The 19,671-nt window shown below is 38.5% G+C and overlaps 3 protein-coding genes across 4 annotated transcripts; 2 read left to right on the forward strand and 1 right to left on the reverse strand.

Moving 5' to 3' along the window:
• Positions 1 to 735: 735 nt before the first annotated feature.
• On the forward strand, positions 736 to 4,238 carry LOC140943914 (uncharacterized). The gene is made up of 4 exons (XM_073393027.1): positions 736 to 1,683; positions 2,911 to 3,038; positions 3,599 to 3,719; positions 4,152 to 4,238. The coding sequence occupies exons 1-4, from the start codon at positions 799 to 801 to the stop codon at positions 4,236 to 4,238; spliced, it is 1,221 nt and encodes a 406-aa protein (XP_073249128.1). The 5' UTR covers positions 736 to 798.
• A 961-nt stretch (positions 4,239 to 5,199) lies between these two features.
• On the reverse strand, positions 5,200 to 13,145 carry LOC140943963 (60S ribosome subunit biogenesis protein NIP7 homolog). The gene is made up of 5 exons (XM_073393076.1): positions 12,815 to 13,145; positions 12,593 to 12,679; positions 10,780 to 10,918; positions 9,154 to 9,294; positions 5,200 to 5,574 (listed from the first exon to the last, which is right to left on the reverse strand). The coding sequence occupies exons 1-5, from the start codon at positions 12,868 to 12,870 to the stop codon at positions 5,455 to 5,457; spliced, it is 543 nt and encodes a 180-aa protein (XP_073249177.1). The 5' UTR covers positions 12,871 to 13,145; the 3' UTR covers positions 5,200 to 5,454.
• On the forward strand, positions 13,030 to 19,452 carry LOC140943946 (uncharacterized). 2 transcript variants are annotated; one of them, XM_073393056.1, is made up of 7 exons: positions 13,030 to 13,580; positions 14,148 to 14,405; positions 14,988 to 15,377; positions 16,061 to 16,107; positions 16,296 to 16,332; positions 16,631 to 16,740; positions 18,143 to 19,452. In XM_073393056.1, exons 1-7 carry the CDS (start codon positions 13,127 to 13,129, stop codon positions 18,233 to 18,235), a joined length of 1,389 nt encoding a protein of 462 aa, XP_073249157.1. In that variant the 5' UTR covers positions 13,030 to 13,126; the 3' UTR covers positions 18,236 to 19,452. The 2 variants fall into 2 exon arrangements, with proteins under 2 accessions (XP_073249157.1, XP_073249167.1); XM_073393066.1 differs by having other exon boundaries at positions 15,006 to 15,377.
• Positions 19,453 to 19,671: the final 219 nt, after the last annotated feature.

Consider the following 19,671-nt stretch of genomic DNA (forward strand, 5'->3'; position numbering starts at 1 on the left):
GTGAAGCAATTTGATTTTATTTTTTAACTTTTTAACAGGATTGTGAAAAATATGCCATATGTTAGCTTGCTGTTTGGTGTTCGTTATTCGTTGGTCCATTTTGTTTGCTACTTTTGATCCTGTTATTGCCTGCTGACCTCGCCAATCCTCTTCCTTGCAGGGGATGCCGGTAACTCAACCATGACTACAGCGGGTAATAATGGTAAAGAAAAGCCATTGGGGGCTAGAGCGAAAACTTTGCTCACGAGTAATAAGTACACTGCAAAGACGACATGTTATCCACCAAGCCTAGGACCGAAGAGTTCGTCACCGGGGTTACCTCGAGTAAATGGGGCAGATTTATATTACTTTTACAATAGCAGAATACCATCCCTAGATGCGACAGGTATCAATCCAAATTTCCTTGCGCGACATACGACAGATCAAAGTCTACTACATGCCTCGCAGACTGGTGATTTTAATCTTCCGAAAAAATCCACGCCGCGTGCAGAATGGCCCACGTGGAGCCTGCCACCTCCTGACGCTTCTGAAACTGGACATCGATGGCGTCACTCGAGTGGACTGCACCCTTCCATCGTCGGTAGTCAAACTGGGGGGCAAAGTAACTGGCAGTTTTGGAATCAACCTTCGACAGAGATGAATAGCTCAAATTTTAACCCACAAGAACAAAAGTCATTTAATCATATCGATCCGTGGATAGCAAGTGGCGCAGAGGCATTTACTGATCTCAGAATATCCGATAGCCTTCCAGCCACAAATGACACCATATCTGGTAGCTTATTTAACACACATGCTGCGATGGGAAGCGCCTCTGAACCTAAGTGGCGTTACTCGGCCAATAATTCTTATGGGTCGCATGTAAATAGTTCCACTTATGGTGGGCTTCCTGTGCGCGATGGGCCACCTGTATCAAGGTTGCCTACAGCAAAATCGCATGCGCCCGTGGTATTTCCCAGCGTCACTACACCAGTCACCGTGTTGCAGCCTTCTGCAAGTGTAACATCTCAGAGTGTACCTTCATACAGCTACCAATCCAGTGTGTTGCCTGAAAACTTGCAAGAACGTTTCATGGAGCCTTCCATACCCAATTCCTTTACAGAAAACCAAGATGTTTGTCCGATCATTTCATCTGCTTCAAGAGGAGAGGAGCAGAGATCTAAGGCATCATCACCGGAGTTCCCGGATGATCCTTCACTTGCTGCACTGGAACGCAAAGTGGCGGAGGCATGCGCAGTAGTTGAAAGGGTTATGAGAGAATGCGAAGAAAGAACAAAAGCGCAGCGTGAGGCAGCGCGAAAGAAAAGAGACGTGAGAGAACAAAGAGAAAGAGAGGCAAGAGAAATGAGGGAAAGAGAACAAAGAGAAAGGAGAGAAAGAGAAGAGAGAGAAATAAGGGAAAGAGAAAGGAGAGAAACAGAAAGGAAGGAGAAAAAAAGGAAGGAACCACTACAAAATGAAGACAGGGATACAAGGTGGTTTGGGGGAGAACGGGCACCGGTGCAAGAGAGCGCGCGATGGCAGTGCGTGCATTATCAGCGGCGTTGCCTTATGAAGTTTCCTTGCTGCGGAATATTCTACCCGTGTCACCGCTGTCACAATTCATCGGGGGCGTGTGATACTGATGACAAGAAGGCGAATAATGCGACGCATGTCAAGTGTGGCATCTGTGGACACGAAGAAGAGGTCAGTGGCTTTGTTCTTCCGGTTATTCCTAAGACTTGCTTCGCGCATTCTTACTGCGCATAATTGCACGGTTGATTAGCAGGCGCACATTAAAAATGGCGACTTTCGCTTTGGGGGTGGAGATCGCCAGTGGTAAATCTTCATTTATCTCTTAAACCAGTATAGCGACCTATCATTTTTCTTTCTTTCACTAAATTGAGGGGCAATTTTTCTGCAGAAAGTATATAAATTCTCAGTACAGAACAAGACACAATGAAGGGAAAAGTGGTCAATTTTCATGTATTCGTAAATAGAGTTATACCGATATTGTAAGGAATCGTTGCCTTTTAACACGGTGCTTTTTTCTTTCTTTCAAGTTGCCATTTACATAAGGCCATCTCCCTTTTTTTTCGTTTAGCGTCGAATGCGTTTCATGATATTGGGTCGGTCGGCCGGATTGAAAAAAAAAAAGAAAAACTTATAAAAAAAATTACACGAAGTCTCGGAATAGAGGCCCTGGTACCCCAGGACGACGTTAAAAGTTATCATTCACATATTTGGATTAACAAAATACACAATATGCTATAAAAAATGTTCCTGTTTTTGTTCCTGTTTTTCTCTACTCTGTTACTACGCTCATTTTTCAGATTAACAGAATGATTTCAAGTGAAACTGAAATGGTTTAACTAAGTCGTTACTTTTTTATAAAAATGCCAAAAATTTGGGTCGGAAGGACGACGCCAAACAGAAAAAAAAGAGGATGGCCTAAACAAAAAAACATAAACATGTACCTGAACAATAGCCTGTGTACAACCGCGTGGCTGTACTCAGGCTACAAAAACAATAACTCGGTAAAATTTGACAAAATTCTTTTTGACTTAGTCTGTCACCGTTAAATCCCAAGAATGATGAGTACGGAACAGATATGCTCTTAGAGAGATCAGGATATGAAAATTTGTAAGAAATCGTAGTCTGCGAGCAAGCTCTCCTATTTGGGCGAGTGAAGCGAGTCTCGCGAGAACGCGCGAGCTAGCGGCGAAGGCGCGAGGGGCCCCTCGCTCGCGCGTTCTCGCGAGGCTCACTTCGCTTGCCCAAATAGGAGAGGTTGCTCGCAGGCTAAAGAAATCGTATCACCCGGAGCTGAGTATACAGCTGACAGGGTTTCCTACTCTACTTTAAGTTACTTTTCCACTTGTCGTAACTATCTGTTCCCTTTCCGTCTATCTCTCTCTTTTTTGTGAATTTTAGATCAATGAAGGAAGCCAGGATTGCAGTGGCTGCGGCGAACAAATGTCACCGTATTTCTGTTTCATATGCAAACATTTTACTGGGGTGGAAAAAAATCCATTTCACTGCCATAAATGTGACATTTGCAGGTAAGTTATTGCGGATACGAGTTCTGATACTCAGTTACAACCATTTTCAACTATTCCTTTAGCTTCCTTCTTTAGACGTGGACTTATTAAGGCCTAGGCCAATCGTCGAACTTCTCATAAACTTAACTCACTAAGTTTGGTTCGTCTCATGAAAAGTTGGACGTTTTGCGTAGCCTAAGAACACAAATTAAAATCTATCATCTCTTCTCAAAGAACACAGGCAATATTCAAAGGAATCAAGGGATAGCTTAAGAAAAATCAGTCCTTCTTGCTCGTGGTTGCCGTTAGTTTTGTAAAGTCGTTAGTTGATGGCCTAAAAACCGAAAGAGGTGATTGCATTTTGAAATGAACCTTCTAGCTAAACCTACGTTGCAGATACGACTTCAGTCAGGTGTATAGTGGGGACGTGTTTGCCGCGCGTGCAAATTCATTTTGATGTGATGGCACTGGAATGTTTTTCCGCAAGAGAAAGAACGTAAGGGTTATTGGCTCTGTAAGAGTTTCATTTACGTAAAAAGGAGGAAAATCTATAAATCTGTTATGTTTTTTCTCTCAAATAGAAACCACAAGGACAAACCGTTTCAATGTGATGTTTGCAACGTGTGTCTCGACAAACGAGTTGAAGGGAAACATAGGTGCAGGCCCAATTCCGGACACGACGAGTGTTGTATATGTTTAGAGGTAAGTGAATACCCATTATTTCCCACTATGAAAAATGGACTGCGAAGGTGGCATGAAGACTTGAGGTACACCTGGGACAGTTAAGCATTTGTCGAACAGACAAGCATTGTCTTGTTGCTAAACGTTAAAGAAATTTGCAACGGAGTCGGAAATACTGTAAATCCTATATTAAGCTCCCCCCCTGGGGGCTTATTTATTTCAAGCTCATTTGAGGGAGGAGGGCTTATTTGAGAGGGGGGCTTATTTAATTTAGAAAAGACGATGGTCTCAGTTCTCTATAAAGAACTAAAATACAAAGTGGAAAAGCTCAAGTACAAGAAGGTTGGAGGTCATGCAGTCGAGGATCAGAATAAAATCCGAACTTCCACTTGGTAAATAAACCATTCCGGATGTTTACGTTATAATCAAATCAACTTTCTGTACTCTACACAGGATGCGTTCAGCGGTTGCCAGATCCTGCCATGCTCGCACAAGGTCCATAAGGAGTGTGCCATCGCTATGATTCAGAACGGAGTGTAAGTGGCCAACAGAAGTAGATAAATAGAAATAAATAATAAGAAATAATGATTTCTAGGTCGCACGTCTACATAGTTGTTTTTCGTCTAACAGGCCATTTCTGATTGAATTGTAGTCTGAAAATGCTGTTTTCGGGGTGATGGAAATAACTGCAGTACCAAGAAAAAAACCTCACGGATTAAGGGCGTGCACCAAAACTCAACCCCTATCGCGCCCCCCACCCCCGCCATTTCCAAAAAAGAATATTAAATAAAGACTCACCAAGAGGAGAATCTCCGCAGCCTCTTCTACTTCAAGCCCGATACCGAAGTGATTCATACAATTTATTTTTCTTTGTTTGCTTCTGTCTTTCAGACGAAACTGTCCGATATGCCATCATCCCTTGTTTAGCCAAGACTCACAGTAGAGATGAAGAAGTAGCGAAGGACCGTTCAGGAAAGTCCTGGATTTCGAGTTCTGTTTTATTGCAGTTATCAGACTTGTCAAGATGCAGATTGTACGATTAAGATACTCAATGTCGTAAAATGCACTTGTTGCAAACTGAAACAACGCAGTCTGCTTAGAGCAAACCCCTGACTTTATAAGTAAAGGCAAGGAGCATAGCTCGGAAATCAAAAAAATAAACAAAAATAGATGAAACAGCAAGCGATAAGTTTAAGTTTCGTGGAAACACTCATGCGTCATATTGTATTTCGGTACGTTGGCTTTTTTCAACTTTATCGTTAAAGGTTAACAAAAAGCCATACTAAAACGACGAAGCCGAATGATCTCGCTTAATTATTGGTTTTTGGCTTTCACTTTTAGTTGAAACTATTTGAATTCAATTTGTTCGTAAGGTATGTTAAAAACTGTTAAATTGACAGATATATTTCAGTATTTAGTACAGTAGGTCTAACTGATAAGTAAATCGCGTGAGAAATATATTTTGCCCACTTTTATAAAACACTTTGGATGTTTCCTAAAGCGCCCATTATATCAGTTTGGAGGTCAACGTTATTCAGCCCAAATAAACTACAATTTATTTTTCTGTATTAAAAGTAACAAGTAGAGGAAATAGAGAGGGTTTCTCCTTGAAAATAGCTCACAGTCTTAATTCCCCATGGCATTGTTTATTATGCTGTACAAGGTGAGAGTAAATCTACCTTTTAGGTCTGTTGATGAAATCCGTAATTTAATGTAAGCATTAAAAGGAAAACCACAAGGCTTTTAACATTTTTTGTTATGTTAAAGTGTCCTCTGATCTCAAATATTCGCCTACATCAGCTTGATGAAAGCAGACTATATCAGTGGGGTTGGCCCGTCGGCAATCCTGTGTTGAACGAGCTGTGGCACCAAATCCCTGTCAAGGAAAGTAAGCCAAATGAGCCACGACAAAATCCATAGTTGTGGAAGATAAAGGCTGTACTAATAAACTCTGAAGCTATGAAATCCAGGATGCCCATCAAATATATATTAGAGAGCTTTAGCAACAAAGGCGGTGACGGCTAGGAAACGTGAAGTCGCGCTGCTTCAAACTTCATCGGGCTTATTCCATCTCGTTCAGTTCGTCAAATGTTGGCAATTTTTTCCGAAGTTGAATTCTTAGTTCAGGAAAAGAAAAACAAAGTCGGTCGTTGTCCTGTGTTCACGTCCTAGACAAAACGTGAAATTAGGCATTTTCGCGTCGTAGTCGTACAACGACGGCAAAGAAATGCTTAAAAAAAGCGTGATGCACGTTTACGTTCTCATTGCCGTCGGCGGCGTCGTTGCTAAAGCTCCTGATCGTCACGTCGTAGTCGTACAGTGACGGCGAAGAAATGTACAAAAAAGCGTGATACACGTGCAGAGTTGTTGTTTTGCTAACTAAGGCCCCGTCCACACGTATAAAGCGTTTTCACATGACGTCACGGCGGCCATATTAGTGTTCCAAAACAATAAAACGGCGGCCATGTTGGTGTCCCAAACCAATCCTGTGGGAGTTGATCTCTTTTCTTATTTAAACACCCTCTTTTGTTCCCATAAATTTGCATAGATGCTGGTCACGTGAGTGAAAACGCTCTATCCGTTTTTGTTTGAAAACGGATGGTTTTTTTTTTATCGTCCAGTTTGGCCTACCATCCACACGTATCCGGTGAAAAACGGTCACCGAAAACGCATCTTTTCAAAAACGCTCTTCACACTGGAGATTTTTGAAAACGCCGGCTTTTCGTTTACATGTGGACGGACGAAAACGGAGGTTTTCGAATAGATGATGTCATACATCACATACTTCTAGAAGGACGCATGCTCAATACAGGAAGCTATCGTACTTCTATTGTTGTAGCGTTTTCGTGTGGACGGGCGGAAATGATTCGAATATGCTACGTGTGGATGCGTTTTTTTGTACCTTTTTTAGCCGTCGCTGCACGACTACAACGTGAAAGTGCCTAATTTCACGTTTTGTCGAGGGCGCAAACACAAGACAACAACTTCCTTTTTCTTTTCCTGAACTTTGATACACTCTTTTAGAATTCAACTCCAGAAAAATTTGCCAACAATTGAGGAATTGAACCAGTTGGAATTATCGCGATAAAGTTTGAAGTAGCGCGAATTCACTTTTTAAATGAAGGTTTCGTAGGTTTCAAGTCTTTTCGCTCGAAAGTCGTTTCGCCCGATAGCAGTTCGCCCAGACTAAGTCCATTCGCCCAAAGTGTATTTGTCGTTCTTCAAGCCTGGAAAAGGGAATAAGCATAGAAAGACAGTGACCGCACGTGTGGAATCCAAGGGTAACTAAAGTAACACCTCGGAAGGTATGTTCACCATGTTGTACAGTGTTGAATGTGATCGAGCGAATCGACTAATTTCCTGGCGAACGCCGTCGGGCGAATCGACTTTCGGGCGAAACGACCGCAATTCGTTTCGTAGCCGTCGCCGTCGTTGTTGCTTAAACTCCCTATTAGTGCAGACACAACAGGGACTTAACAGAAGCCAGCTATGGCTGGCCAGATGGTTCCTTTAAAATGAAATGGGTTTCCTCCACAGTTTTTGCATTTTACAACCTACCACTGCTGTGCACACTATTAATATATAGAGGATATTACACGGTGGCGAGAAGATATGAATTTTATGTTCGAGTGGCAAGAACAATATCTCACGAGTGAGCGAAGCGAACGAGTGAGATATTGTTTTTGCCACGAGAACATAAAATTCATATTTTCGAGCCAACGTGTAATGTTCTTTTTATTATATGGAGAAACCAATTCAACAAAAGCAAAAGGCGGGAATCGTGACGTCATTGAACGATACGACACTCACAAAGGTGACATACGGAAAATACGCCACTCGGGTCCCGGATGAAGTGGTGTATGGAATCTACGAGTGGTTTAGTTCCCAGTAAAACAATCTCCTCCATATAATAAAGACTAATCTGACTCGATGGCAGCATGGCTGAGCAGTTAGGCTCCGAGCTCAAGTACCGCACTGACCGCTAGCTGGATTTGCTCTGGATAGTCCTGAGCTGAATTATTTGTTCCATTATCCTCATAAGGAAAGACGATAATTAAGTATTTATTAATCATCATTATTATTTTATGATTATGGTCCTTATTTATGACTGAACTGGTCTGCGTGGCTGCTATTGACTGCAGGTACCAAAGACAGATTACATTAAACAGAAGAAACTATAGAACCAAACAATAAAACTCCCAAGGAAATTTTATTGTTTGGTTTCTTTGTTTGTTTCTGCTGTTCTAAAAGTACCTGCAGAAGCAAATCAAAGTCAATAAATTCTTTAGACAGAGCAAACTAAAGGTCATATGTAAAATTCCAGGCATATTTGGAGACAAGACTATAATAATATTGCAGAAATTCTCCACTGAATGCATTAGACTGTGCTAAGTCTCTTGCAAGGGTAGGTAGTTTCATCACATCTCGCCTGTTCTTCGGGAATTAGGGTGGCCCTCCATCAAAGATCAGTTATTAGTCCGTGATACTACCCACGTGCACAAAATTGTTAATAGCCTCGCTCCGTTGTACTTGAGTAGTAAACTCAGTAAGCGATCAGACGTACACAATTACAACACAAGTAGCCTGTTCCAGGCTCTCAGATAGTGGGGGAGGGGCGAAAGTAAAAGGCATGCGAAAAGTTGGCGTTTTACTTTCGTCTTCGCGCTCTCTCAATTCAGTGGGCCCAACTATCACGGAGCCTGGAACAGGCTACAACACAAGGAAAAGGGACAATCTAAATCTCCCTCTATGCAGAACAGTTACTGCGCGACGGTCATTTTACTATCGCACTGTAAGTGCCTGGAACTCTCTGACCCCAGACACTAGAAATAGCCCGTCACTATGTACCTTTAAGAGGGGTGTTAAATGCGAATTATGGGAGCAGACCCCATACGTTAAATAGTGAATAGTTAATATTTGTTTTAGTTTAGATCTTCAAAGAGATAATGTAATTGTACGCACATAGTTTATGCTTTCAGTTTTGTACCAAGATTGCAATCAATTTAAGCTTTTTATTCTTATCCCCTTCTTTTTTAGCATTTGTAAATTAACTTCAGAATAGCCCTTTGGGAGAGTTAATAAAACTTATTGTATTATTGTATTGTAAAGGGGGGCCTTTTTTGATATTGAATATTTGTTTGAGCCCAGTTTGTAGTACAGCTGTAGGGCTACATTCTACTCACAGTCTGTAGTTCAGCTCAAAACTCAGCTCAGAAGCACTGTTTGACCATGGTGGAATGGTAGATTTTATAAACTATTTTGATGTTCAAGACATGTCCCACTCAAACAAAGACTTTTAGATGACTACAAAGTTTTTCCCAGACAAATTTTTACTTCTAGAAGTGCAAAATTGTCGGAAGATAGAGTGAAGTGATTGCATATTAGTGAAGAGAAGGGTAAGCTGCATTTTGAAGCAAGGGTGAGAAACACTTATTCTTGAGTTCAATTCACTTACCAGTGGAAGATCATTCATGGAGTAAACAATAACACCTTGGTATTGTGGAGTATTTTCTGTTATTCTTCCTAATCCAGACTTCAAAATATGATTTCCATATAAAAATGACTGCTCCCCAGATGGTTTGACCCAGATTTTATACTGAGAGGTAACAAAATCAACGTCACACTTTACTGTTATTTTGCCGGATAAGCCTAGAATTACAGATTGGGTTTTTGTTTTCAACTCATTAGAAAAATTCCATTGTGAGTATAATTATCATTATAATTATCATTATTATTATTATTATTATACAAAATATTCTTCACTTTCTGGTTGGCTAAAATCCTACGCATAATTTATCATAACCAGCTACTATTGACCAAATTTGGAAGGATTTTGCAATATGTGAAAAATGATGTCAATTGTGGATTATAATGACCAGAAAACTGAACAGTTAACCAAGAAGACCTGGGGACAAGGCTGAATTGTTTTGGTAATGAGTACAAAATGGCGGATTCACAAGGAAGAAATAGGCAACTATTGGCTAAAAACATAGCACGAGTAGCAAGAAGACAACTCGATAGACGACATCTGCTATTTGGAGACTATTAGCAAAACTGAGAGACACATCTCCTAGACTTGCTGATAAACACGCACTATCGAAGAATGACTAGGAATTATTTTGAATGAATAATAAAACAATAATACTTGTTTAATAAATTTATTGTAAGCTATTTTCAATGATTATTATTGAATTCGGCTTACGTATCATCTGAAGAATTATGGAGATCTCGGAGGCTGTTATCTGCCAAGCCCAGTTTAACACCCTCCCCGATCTCCATAATTCTTCAAATGATACTCAGCCTCATCAAATAATTGCTAATTAATACCATAAATCCTCTATTAAGCCCCCTGAGGGGCTTATTTTTTCAAGCACTTTTGAGGGGGGGCTTATTTAATTTGGCGAAATGCATCAGTTGAAGCAAGGTTTCTTGAGGACAGACTTGTGGTTACCGGATGCTATACTGCTTTTTCTAACAATAAGAAAACGGTAACAATTCTCCACAGAGAACGAAAGCACAAAGTTGAAAAAGTTCAGGACATAAAGTTGGAGGTCATGCAGCCGAAGACCAAAAACAATATGAATTTTCAGCCTGAATAAACCATGACTGATCACTCCATGTTAATTTTTTGTGAAGAATAAGGATGGAGGGGACGGGGAGGGGAGGCTTAATAGAGAGGTGGGGCTTAATAAAAGATTTATGGTAATTATTGAAACTGTGGCATTCACTTTTGATTTAAGTTTTAGGTCTGTGGCACAAAAGTAAGTAATAATTACATGTGTAATAACCATAATAATAATAATAATAACGATCATCATCTTCATCTGGATAAGTGCTTCAGAATATTGGAATAAGGGTAAGACCTGGGAACATACAGAAGGCCGTGTTACTAGAAACTGAAACAATACTACAGAGAGTTCTTGAGACTTGAGAGGTGGCCAGACCCTCGAGACTCTTGGTTACTAGCCGTAACCTGCTCCAAGGAAGTTTTCTGGTCGACTAGCAGAACTAAGTCTCATTAATGATCATAATAATAACACCAGAAACAATCACGAAACAAAAAGAAAAACACCAGGCTTACCTTAGCATAAGGTGCCATGAAGTCAAGAGCAGTCACATGAAGTCTGAATCGTTTTGTCTTTGTAAACTTGCCGATGCAGGTTCCCACGCTTATGAGGTTCTCCCTTGCAATATTTGTTGCCTTTCTCATGATTTGCTCGCTGCAACAAAATAAAAGAGGTATTAAAAGCACAGAGCTCGGGTGCTGGTACAAGCTGTATAGGCTAAAAAGAAGTTATCTACTGTATAGTACAATGTACATTGTATTGTATTCTTGTAGTATTGCATAAATTGCTTGTTAAGAAGTTTATCAAATATTACTGGAAAAAATCTGGAAAAAGTGATAACTTTCATCAAACCTCCTGAACCTTTTCACTGGTAAGGGTGGTGAAAAACGACCAGCGTAAAGCACCTCTCCTCTCAGAAGAATTGGAGACGGGATTTTTTCTGAGGGGAGGGAGCACAAAGGGTAGTGAAAAAAAAAAAATCACAATTCTCACAGGTTTCCCTGCGTTATACTACTACATGAGAAATTTCTGCAATTTTATTGGCTTAGTGCAGTGTTATTTCAGCTAAATTTGAAATACCTACATGTGAAAATTACAAACCCTTTGCAGGTAGTAGTATAAACAAATAATAGCATGATTTGTGCATGATATTTGGCTGAAATACCACTTGTGATATTTCAAAATTGTCTCAAATTTCACTTGCCTAAGGGCTTGTGAAATTATCCATAACAATTTCGAAACATCACTCGTTTTTTCTGAGGAGAGGGAGCGGCTGTGCAAAGGCTAGTGAAAAAGGAAAAAATTCACAATTCTCACTGGTTGCCCTGTGTTATACTACTGCATGAGAAATTTCTGCAATTTGATTGGCTTAGAGCAGTGGTACTTCTGCTAAATTTGAAATAACTACATGTGAAAATTACAAACCTTTTGTGGGTAGTAGTATAAACAAATAATAGCATGATTTGTGCGTGATATTTGGCAGAAATACCACTTGTGATGTTTCAAAATTGTCTCAAATTTCACTCGCCTAAGGGTTTGTGAAATTATCTATAACAATTTGGGAACAGCACTCGTGGTATTCATGCCAAATATCACTACAAATCATGCTATTACCTATACAAATGATGTCTGAGGGATGAGTGCAGAACATACCTACCCTTACATGTACATCTACATAAACTTAGTACAACTGTAAGTGACAGTTTTTACATAGTTTTACATATTGAAGCATTATCATACATGTACAAACAAACCTTTCCTTACTTTTAGGGGACTATCACCGTATAAAAGGAAAACAAGCACGCTCAAGTGCACGAGCAAAATGACAAGTTTTAGTAATACGATGAAAAAACTCATTTCTTATTAATTTTTCCTGATTTTAGCTTGTGGTAAATTCTACATCTGGCATATATGTTACAGGTCAAAATTAACTTCTGGTTAAGATTTTTTAACCTAGGTTGATTCTCAATTTCCTTTCTCTCCTACTCCTAGTTTGTGAAAAATCTGTGCTAGGAGACAAAGGAAATTGAAAATCAACCTAGGTTAAAAAATTTTAACCTGAACTTTATTTTGATCTGTACCATAAACATTTGTCATGTTGTCGCATAAACTCGTCATTTTGCTCATACAAAATGCCTTAAATAATGCACAGATACTGCCAATATTTGTTGTCTTTTAAGGAGAACTCTTTTAAGAAACCATGTCATAGGTGCCAACTTGAGTTAAACATTTTGGATGGTTATTAAACCTTTGGGAAGTTTAATTGAAACGTGTAAATGCCAGGGCTCCACAGTTTTTTAAATATAAAAGATAAAAATTTCAACCTACCTGACATAGTAAACTCGTTCTTCGTGAAGTCTGAAACAATAATTTCCATCTGGTCTATCTATGAGAAGTTTGATGTTGTCTCCGATACTAAAAAACCATCGTAAAAGAAAAGCTTGAAAAATGCAATGTTTTGTTTCTGCAGCTTCAAGAAAATTAACTTGAGTTTACATGTGTTTGAAAGGATCAAGATAAACAACATGGACTATCAATCACGCTACTTACTATTTTGCTAGTTTTTCAAATACGCTGCGTGTTTCTTCTTCAGTTAAAGGCCTCATTTTAACAAAAAATCTGTTTATACTTGTGGAGGATTTTCACGTGCTTGCTTCGTTCGTCTCTACACGAGACTGCAATCTGTCAGCGGTTTCAACCAAAAGCCAGGTTACCTGACACAGGTTCCACTTGGTTGCCTATAGCAACGTTGTTAAAGGGCTTCAAATTCCAAAACATAATGGTGTTACATGTAGGAAAGGCAAAAGATTTCCGTATTCCACAACTCCATGAAGCTGGTTATCTGTACCACCTTATAAAATAATGATTCCTTTAGACAGCGCAACAGCCATATTGCCTAGAATGCCGACGGGAAGGGCTTTAGCCGCGGAGTTTCCACTGACAATTATCAAGCCTCCACTACTGGATACAAAATGCAGGTCAAATTCCCCAGCGGTTTCCAGCCCAATCTATCGACTGCTACAAAGTAGAAATCGACGAAGAAACAGTTCGGCATCTTCCGTGCAAAGTACTCTTAATAACAGGATTGAATCCACGGAATTCGTGACGGAAAGAGTTCAAGTTTTTGAATTGAGAGACTCATCATGTCAACGCTCAAATGTTGACTCCGTTTCGCATCAGAATCAACACCAAAATACAAGTACATTGCGTGACAATATAGTAAGTTACTGTCGAGAGGAATCTCCGACTTCTCGGCGAAACAGTTCAATGGAATCAGTTAAAGAACGTTCTATTTCAATAAAGGAAGAATCTTCAGGTGAGATTCTAAATTAATGGTTGTGGTTATACAATGGATGATATTTTATAGCAAACTATTGCCCAGTCATTGTTTTGAGTTGCACTGAAACGCACCCGGAAGTTTTAGTTTTCCTCTTTCAATGTGTTCTGAAAACCATTGCTCCATGCATTTAATAATGAAATCTTCTATTCTGGGAAGTCAACATTCTTGTAGTTGAATTTCTTTTGAAGGTTGGCAAAACCCAGACCAGTGTCCATGGTTTTGGAGTTTGACAAAATTGTGAAACTTTCTGGTGCCACTCTTGTGATGCCATTGCCAGAAATCATGGCAATCATCGTGCAAATCACTATTTCTGTCATCCCAGACCCCAAGTTGGTGCATTTGTTCTCAGCTATGTGGGAAAGCTTTAAAACAAAATTTTACCTTGAGGATTGGGAAGAGACATGGAAGGGGGAAAGGGGGAGTTGGTTTCTCGTAAAAGGTCATACCTCAGTCATGATTTTCTTTCTTGGGTTCTTTCTGCAGAGGACATGAATTTTACTTCATGTAAAATATACTGACTGGCCTTCTTATCAATAATTTCAGAATTAACACCAGACCTCAGTGATGAAGATAGTAGACAGCAATACAATTTAACAAACTTGACACCAGAAACCCAACAAGCAGATAATTCCCTTGTTATAGAAAATAAACCACCAGAAAAGTCAGAGAAAAGGAATAAAAAGAAATCATTAAAAGCTAAGAAAACTAATAAAAAAAGAAAAAATTCTCCTAAGAAAGGTGTTGCAGTGAGTGGTATGTTTGCAAGACTGGTTGGACGTGGGCATACAAATGAACAAGACGGTAACTAATATTAATGTAATAGCTTTTAATTACCCATTTAATAGTAATAACTTTTAATTACCCATTTTATTCAGGGTGATGGGTAGTCATATTTAACTTATCCTGAGGGAAACGCCAGATTTCTCTATAAAGAGAACTGTCAACCACAAGTCAACATACGTGTATGATTTCTGCATTTTACATGCCCTGTACATGTAAAGCAGCCCACTAACTAAAGCAAAAATTACAGTCCTCAGAGCATTCAATTTGATTGTTGTCAGATACATCATATAAACCAAGGATGTATAAAGATACAAGACTGGTTCCAAAAGTTGCAGCATTGTTAAACTTTTATATTAAGTCTTACCATGTTCATCTCTTAAAATGATAACAAGTCCATTCTTTAAATAAAAAGCACTAAAAATAATCTTTATTGTTATCCCATTGTATATAATTATGCTTGCTGTAAATATAGATGTATGTTCTAGTGACTTGTCAAAGTCATCACAATCATATCCATACGATAGTAGATTTAATTAAACTACAACCTACACATGCAGGTACAGTGATAACATTTTTAACAAGAATATTGTGTATTTTTAGGCCATCAAGTCAACTCAGATCAAAAGGTGAAAAATGGACTACATTTACAACAGACAAGAGACACTTCCCCAAATAAGTACCTAAGTGTTCAAAAACTAAGAGCAGCTTATGCTCCAAAGAAACAAGAAATCAAGAACAACAAAGCAACTGTTCTTTTACCACGGGTCTCTAACACTAGCTTAACTAACGACAACACAAGGAGTTGTACCTCTTCTCCAAGGAAACAGGAACAAGAACAAGAAAGCATTTCTACTGCTCCGTATCTATCATCCCCACGTAAACTACTGAACTCTCATGATGACAACAGAGTGAAGAAAGTTTATCTATCTGAGACACATTCTGGGATGATCACAGGGATACCATGTGCCCCACCCAGTACACCCACTGTGGGTATGTAGTGCTGCCTTATTGTTAACAAACGGTACTAGTTTGTGAGTTAGTTAGAGTGAGTTTATTTAAGCTTCAATAATACCCAATGTTCAAGTATTTAACAACCAAACCTCTTCCTATAGACACCTCCTGTTATAAAGACAGACACTAATGACTTTCTCTCTTTGGTGTGCATACTAAGGAAGTTTGACTCTCTTGATGGACACCACTATTAAGGACACCTCTCTTATATGGACATCCAGAGGTGGTCCATCCCTATCTGTAATTTTGGTGAACATATCCCTCAGACAGGCACTTAACAGGTTTCAGAGGCATAAGTCTAATAGAGAGCCGACAAACTATATTTTCAAGCTTACAAAATGATACAAATAAGAAAAAACCTTACATATTTTTAAAAATTCTAACCTCCAAACCTACCATAGACCATCAAGGAGATATCCATAGCTCCACACACACACCAATAAAATACAGCAAGTAAAAAGTTTCTCTGTATGAGAAAATATAAGAAACTGTTGACATTATTATTTTGCAGTCATGTCACGTGTACAGCTGTACAAAGAAAAAAGTATTCAGTGCACACTTGTTACATTACTCCTAAGTGTCACAACAAAAAAATTCAACTACCCTGTACTGGCAATTTTTCTTTAATATTAAAACCTGAATTGATAATTTTATTTTTTTAGATGAACTTAAGAAAGTGGAGTACATCCCATCCCTGACAGATGTCAAGGTCAGCAAATAAATTATTGCATATACTGTCCAGGCATGTAAATAATATGGAACTTTAAAACAGCATAAAATAACCTGATGGAACTAAATTAACAACATACCACTATATGAACCTGTATATTTACAACAATTTTTTTACTTTTACATAATGTGTACACAACATCAACATTTCAACGTTTTTTTTTTCAGAGCCAGAGAGCTGTAAAATCAAGACTAATTAACTTAGGTAAGTTGTGACAAGAAACAAACAGAAATGTTTACATCTTGAGATATTCTAGGCAAATTAAGCATGAAAAGAAAATCATGCACAATAATAAGACTAATCTTATCCACCTCACCCGTCGGTTTTGCGGCAAAGCATGTTTTTCAGCTCTTCCACTCCTTTTATTACCTCTTACTTGACTCAAAAATCTAGGGGCTCTTTTTCATAGTCTGGAGGTGATCAGAAAAAAAAAATAAAAATCATAAACAAAAGTTACCAAAACCAAGTTAAGTTACTAATTTCTACAATTTACTATTTTTAGGAAATAAATTAAGGGCAGAGGAGCAGAAGAAGAAAGAAAAAGCTATGAAGGAAGAACAAAGAAGAGCTTATGGCGCAATTTTACAGCTGAAACAAAGACAACGAGCTGAGGTAAAACTTAAGTTTTTTCTTGATCTCAAAACCTCTCCCCAATGGCCATTGTAGGGACAGAAAAAAGTGGCCTTTATGAAGAGATGATAAAGAGGTGGCCATTGTGGAGTGGATTAAACAACAAGAGTTGATGTACATGTATGGATTATTTGCATGCCCAGCGGGACTAAAAAGTGGCCATGGTGGAGAAGTGGCCACCAGTGGAGGTTCGACTGAATGTCCATTATATGCATTCTTCTTAACCCTTTAAGTCCCAATAGTGACCAACATCAATTTTCTCCTAACAAAATCCATAGATTATCAAGAGCAAAGTGTATGAGAATTAATAGAATGATCACAAAGAGAAGTCTTTGATCTTAAATCAAATTCTCTCAACTAATTTCCTAAGGAAATGTATGGATATCAGTTTGGAGAATTTGTATTTGGATACTGGGGCTTAAAGGGTTAATAAGTTGATAAATGAACATCGGATTAATACATTAATTTATACATTTAATTTGCAAGGATAATTTTTTTTTTCATTTTTCATGATCATTTTCCGTTTTGCTCCAAAATGTATAGCTTTAAAAACAGAACACAAAAAATCCCCCAAAAAAGCTAAATGAGGAGATCAATTTTTGTCTTTTCCCCTGTAATAATTTGTCACATGATATCAATCTTCAGATCAGCCGCAATTTATATAAGACAAAGTCTATGAAGGACATCCAACTTTATGTGGTAGTTATTTTTTTGTCTCACTTATTTTTTATTTTTCCATTGTTTTTGCATATGGTAATGTACGCTAATGAATTTGAAACAAAGAAAAAATGGAAATTGACTAAAATTAAAAATTAGCTGCAGAAAATTTTATAATATACTGCACTTTTCAAAAACACGTGAACTCTGAAGTTCAAAAGCCAACTGACAGTTATGTTTTTCGCTGCTGTCAATCATCTAAGCAGACTTCTTAGGAAAAAGAACTTTACTGATAAACGGGTTCAAAACGTCATGATTTGTGATTTATTCTTGGTGGATTTAGATCCATTTTGTGTGTTTGTGTGTTTCATGGTTTGTTGCTTGTGATTGTAAAAATGATTGACGGCAGCATAAAAAGCAATTGTGAAGGCAACTTTCAAACTTTAGGTTTTGCGTGTTTGTGAAAAGCGCAGTGTAATAGAAATGAGGAAAGTCGGTAAATGAGAAAGGCTAAAAACATGTTTGGGAGAGACATGTCAGGCTTTTCAAATCGTTCATGTGGTTTTGTGTGCTTTTTCCCATGCATCTCAGAGGTTCAAAAATTTTGCTGTACTAATTACCTACAACCTTGACTACAAGTCTCTGATTTTATTCTCCAGTCCCTGTAATAAGGAACACTTTTTACTTCATGACACTTTTAACATTTATAACTGGATTCCTTTGACAGATCTATGCTTTAAACAAGGTGATGACAGAACTGGAGAATGAAAACTTCAGGAAGTTCATGGAGGAAAAATCAGCAGAAACACTTCCTGTATAAAAGTTTTGAACTATTTTACACGATAATAAGCAACGTGTTGACCCAAAAAGTTGAAGGGAAGGAAATCCAATGTAGGTGACGACAAGTCGAAAATGGGCTGGGGAAGAAATCAGCTATTTTTAGATGTACATTTATATTTATATTTATATCCATAGCTATTTAAATAGTTTAAAACAAAAATCTAGTATTCAATTTCTTGAAGAAAGAAGTTTATGACTTGTCAAAAAGTCAGATCATACATTTTAAAAGAATGTCCTTTTTTATGTCACAATTCAGAGGCCTTGTGGAGAGAGCCAGTGTCCACATCTGAATATAGGAATTAGTCATGTAGGCTATCAAGCGGTAACAGGGGACTGTAGAATGGTTCCTAGAAAAACGTGGGTGTCAGAAAATTATCTGATCTCCAGTGCCTGATGAACACCCTGCCAGATCCCGAAAATACTCTCCCAGACCCTGTTAAGGTGCATGCAGAGCACGTTGATGACTTCAAGCTTGGTGAATCATCACCATGACAACATGTTGTCTTGCAATACAGTTTATCAGTTTACAGTCGACTCTCTCGTAATGGACACCGTTATAAGACAGACACCTCTGTAAAATGGACACCTAAATTTGGTCCTTGTCTTTCTTTACATTCTGTAGACTCCCTATAAGATGGACATCTCTCTAAGAAGAACACTAAGTACCGGTTGCAAAGGTGTCTGTCTTAGAGAGAGCTGACTGTAAAACTGAGCTTATTTTTGAAAATAATGAATACATAATAATGGGAAACATGTTGTTTGAAAATTCAAACTGGGGCCAACCCACATCTCCTTAATGTACTGTAGCTCTTGCAGACTGTCTAGTCATCCCCTGACAGGAGATGACTACTTGTGAGGCCCACTTAGGGGTGGAGGGGTTACGTATGTCCCTAGTCTGAATTCAATATTTTAAAAAGCTGTTGTTTCAGCATACTGAGGAGGAAGCCATGTCGCTGTCGGTATTTTAATAAATTGTATTTGCACTTTTCTCTGTCACTGTCACAGTGTCAACCCATCTTTGTCGTTTGTCGCCATTTCTGCTGTCCTATGTCCCTTGTCAGAATTTTACCCTAACACTACAGGGCCTCACTTGTACACGATTGCTTACAAATCATCCATGACACCTACAAATATTTGCATATCATTCATAACTAGGTAGGCAATTACTGTATTGAAAATAAACGCAATATTAGACTGTTTGTTGGAGTGCACTGTTCATTATTATGATGATATTGCAGTACTTCTGGTATTTAGAATTTGCAATGTGCCACTCATGTATGTATGTGTACATACTCAAATTAAAGCGTGCAAGTTGAAAGTGAGATCCAGAGACTACAAAGATATTTTTTAGTTGTTTTAGATCCCTTCTTTCTCCACTAAAATAGGCTATTATGAGCTACTATCAATACACTTTAA

This window comes from Porites lutea, chromosome 1, assembly GCF_958299795.1.
Source record: "Porites lutea chromosome 1, jaPorLute2.1, whole genome shotgun sequence".
Taxonomy (NCBI): domain Eukaryota; kingdom Metazoa; phylum Cnidaria; class Anthozoa; order Scleractinia; family Poritidae; genus Porites; species Porites lutea.

Bases quoted from the DNA above. Each gene is read 5' to 3' on its own strand.
- LOC140943946 (XM_073393056.1), top strand. From the start codon at position 13,127: ATGATTCCTTTAGACAGCGCAACAGCCATATTGCCTAGAATGCCGACG. The intron at 13,581-14,147 runs GTGAGATTCTAA...CAATAATTTCAG, and splicing joins AATAAAGGAAGAATCTTCAG to AATTAACACCAGACCTCAGT. The intron at 15,378-16,060 runs GTATGTAGTGCT...TTATTTTTTTAG, and splicing joins ACCCAGTACACCCACTGTGG to ATGAACTTAAGAAAGTGGAG.
- LOC140943963 (XM_073393076.1), bottom strand. From the start codon at position 12,870: ATGAGGCCTTTAACTGAAGAAGAAACACGCAGCGTATTTGAAAAACTA. The intron at 10,919-12,592 runs GTAGGTTGAAAT...ATTTTGTTGCAG, and splicing joins GAACGAGTTTACTATGTCAG to CGAGCAAATCATGAGAAAGG. The intron at 5,575-9,153 runs GTAAGTGAATTG...TTTCCTTGACAG, and splicing joins CCATGAATGATCTTCCACTG to GGATTTGGTGCCACAGCTCG.
- LOC140943914 (XM_073393027.1), top strand. From the start codon at position 799: ATGGGAAGCGCCTCTGAACCTAAGTGGCGTTACTCGGCCAATAATTCT. The intron at 3,039-3,598 runs GTAAGTTATTGC...TCTCTCAAATAG, and splicing joins CATAAATGTGACATTTGCAG to AAACCACAAGGACAAACCGT. The intron at 3,720-4,151 runs GTAAGTGAATAC...TACTCTACACAG, and splicing joins AGTGTTGTATATGTTTAGAG to GATGCGTTCAGCGGTTGCCA.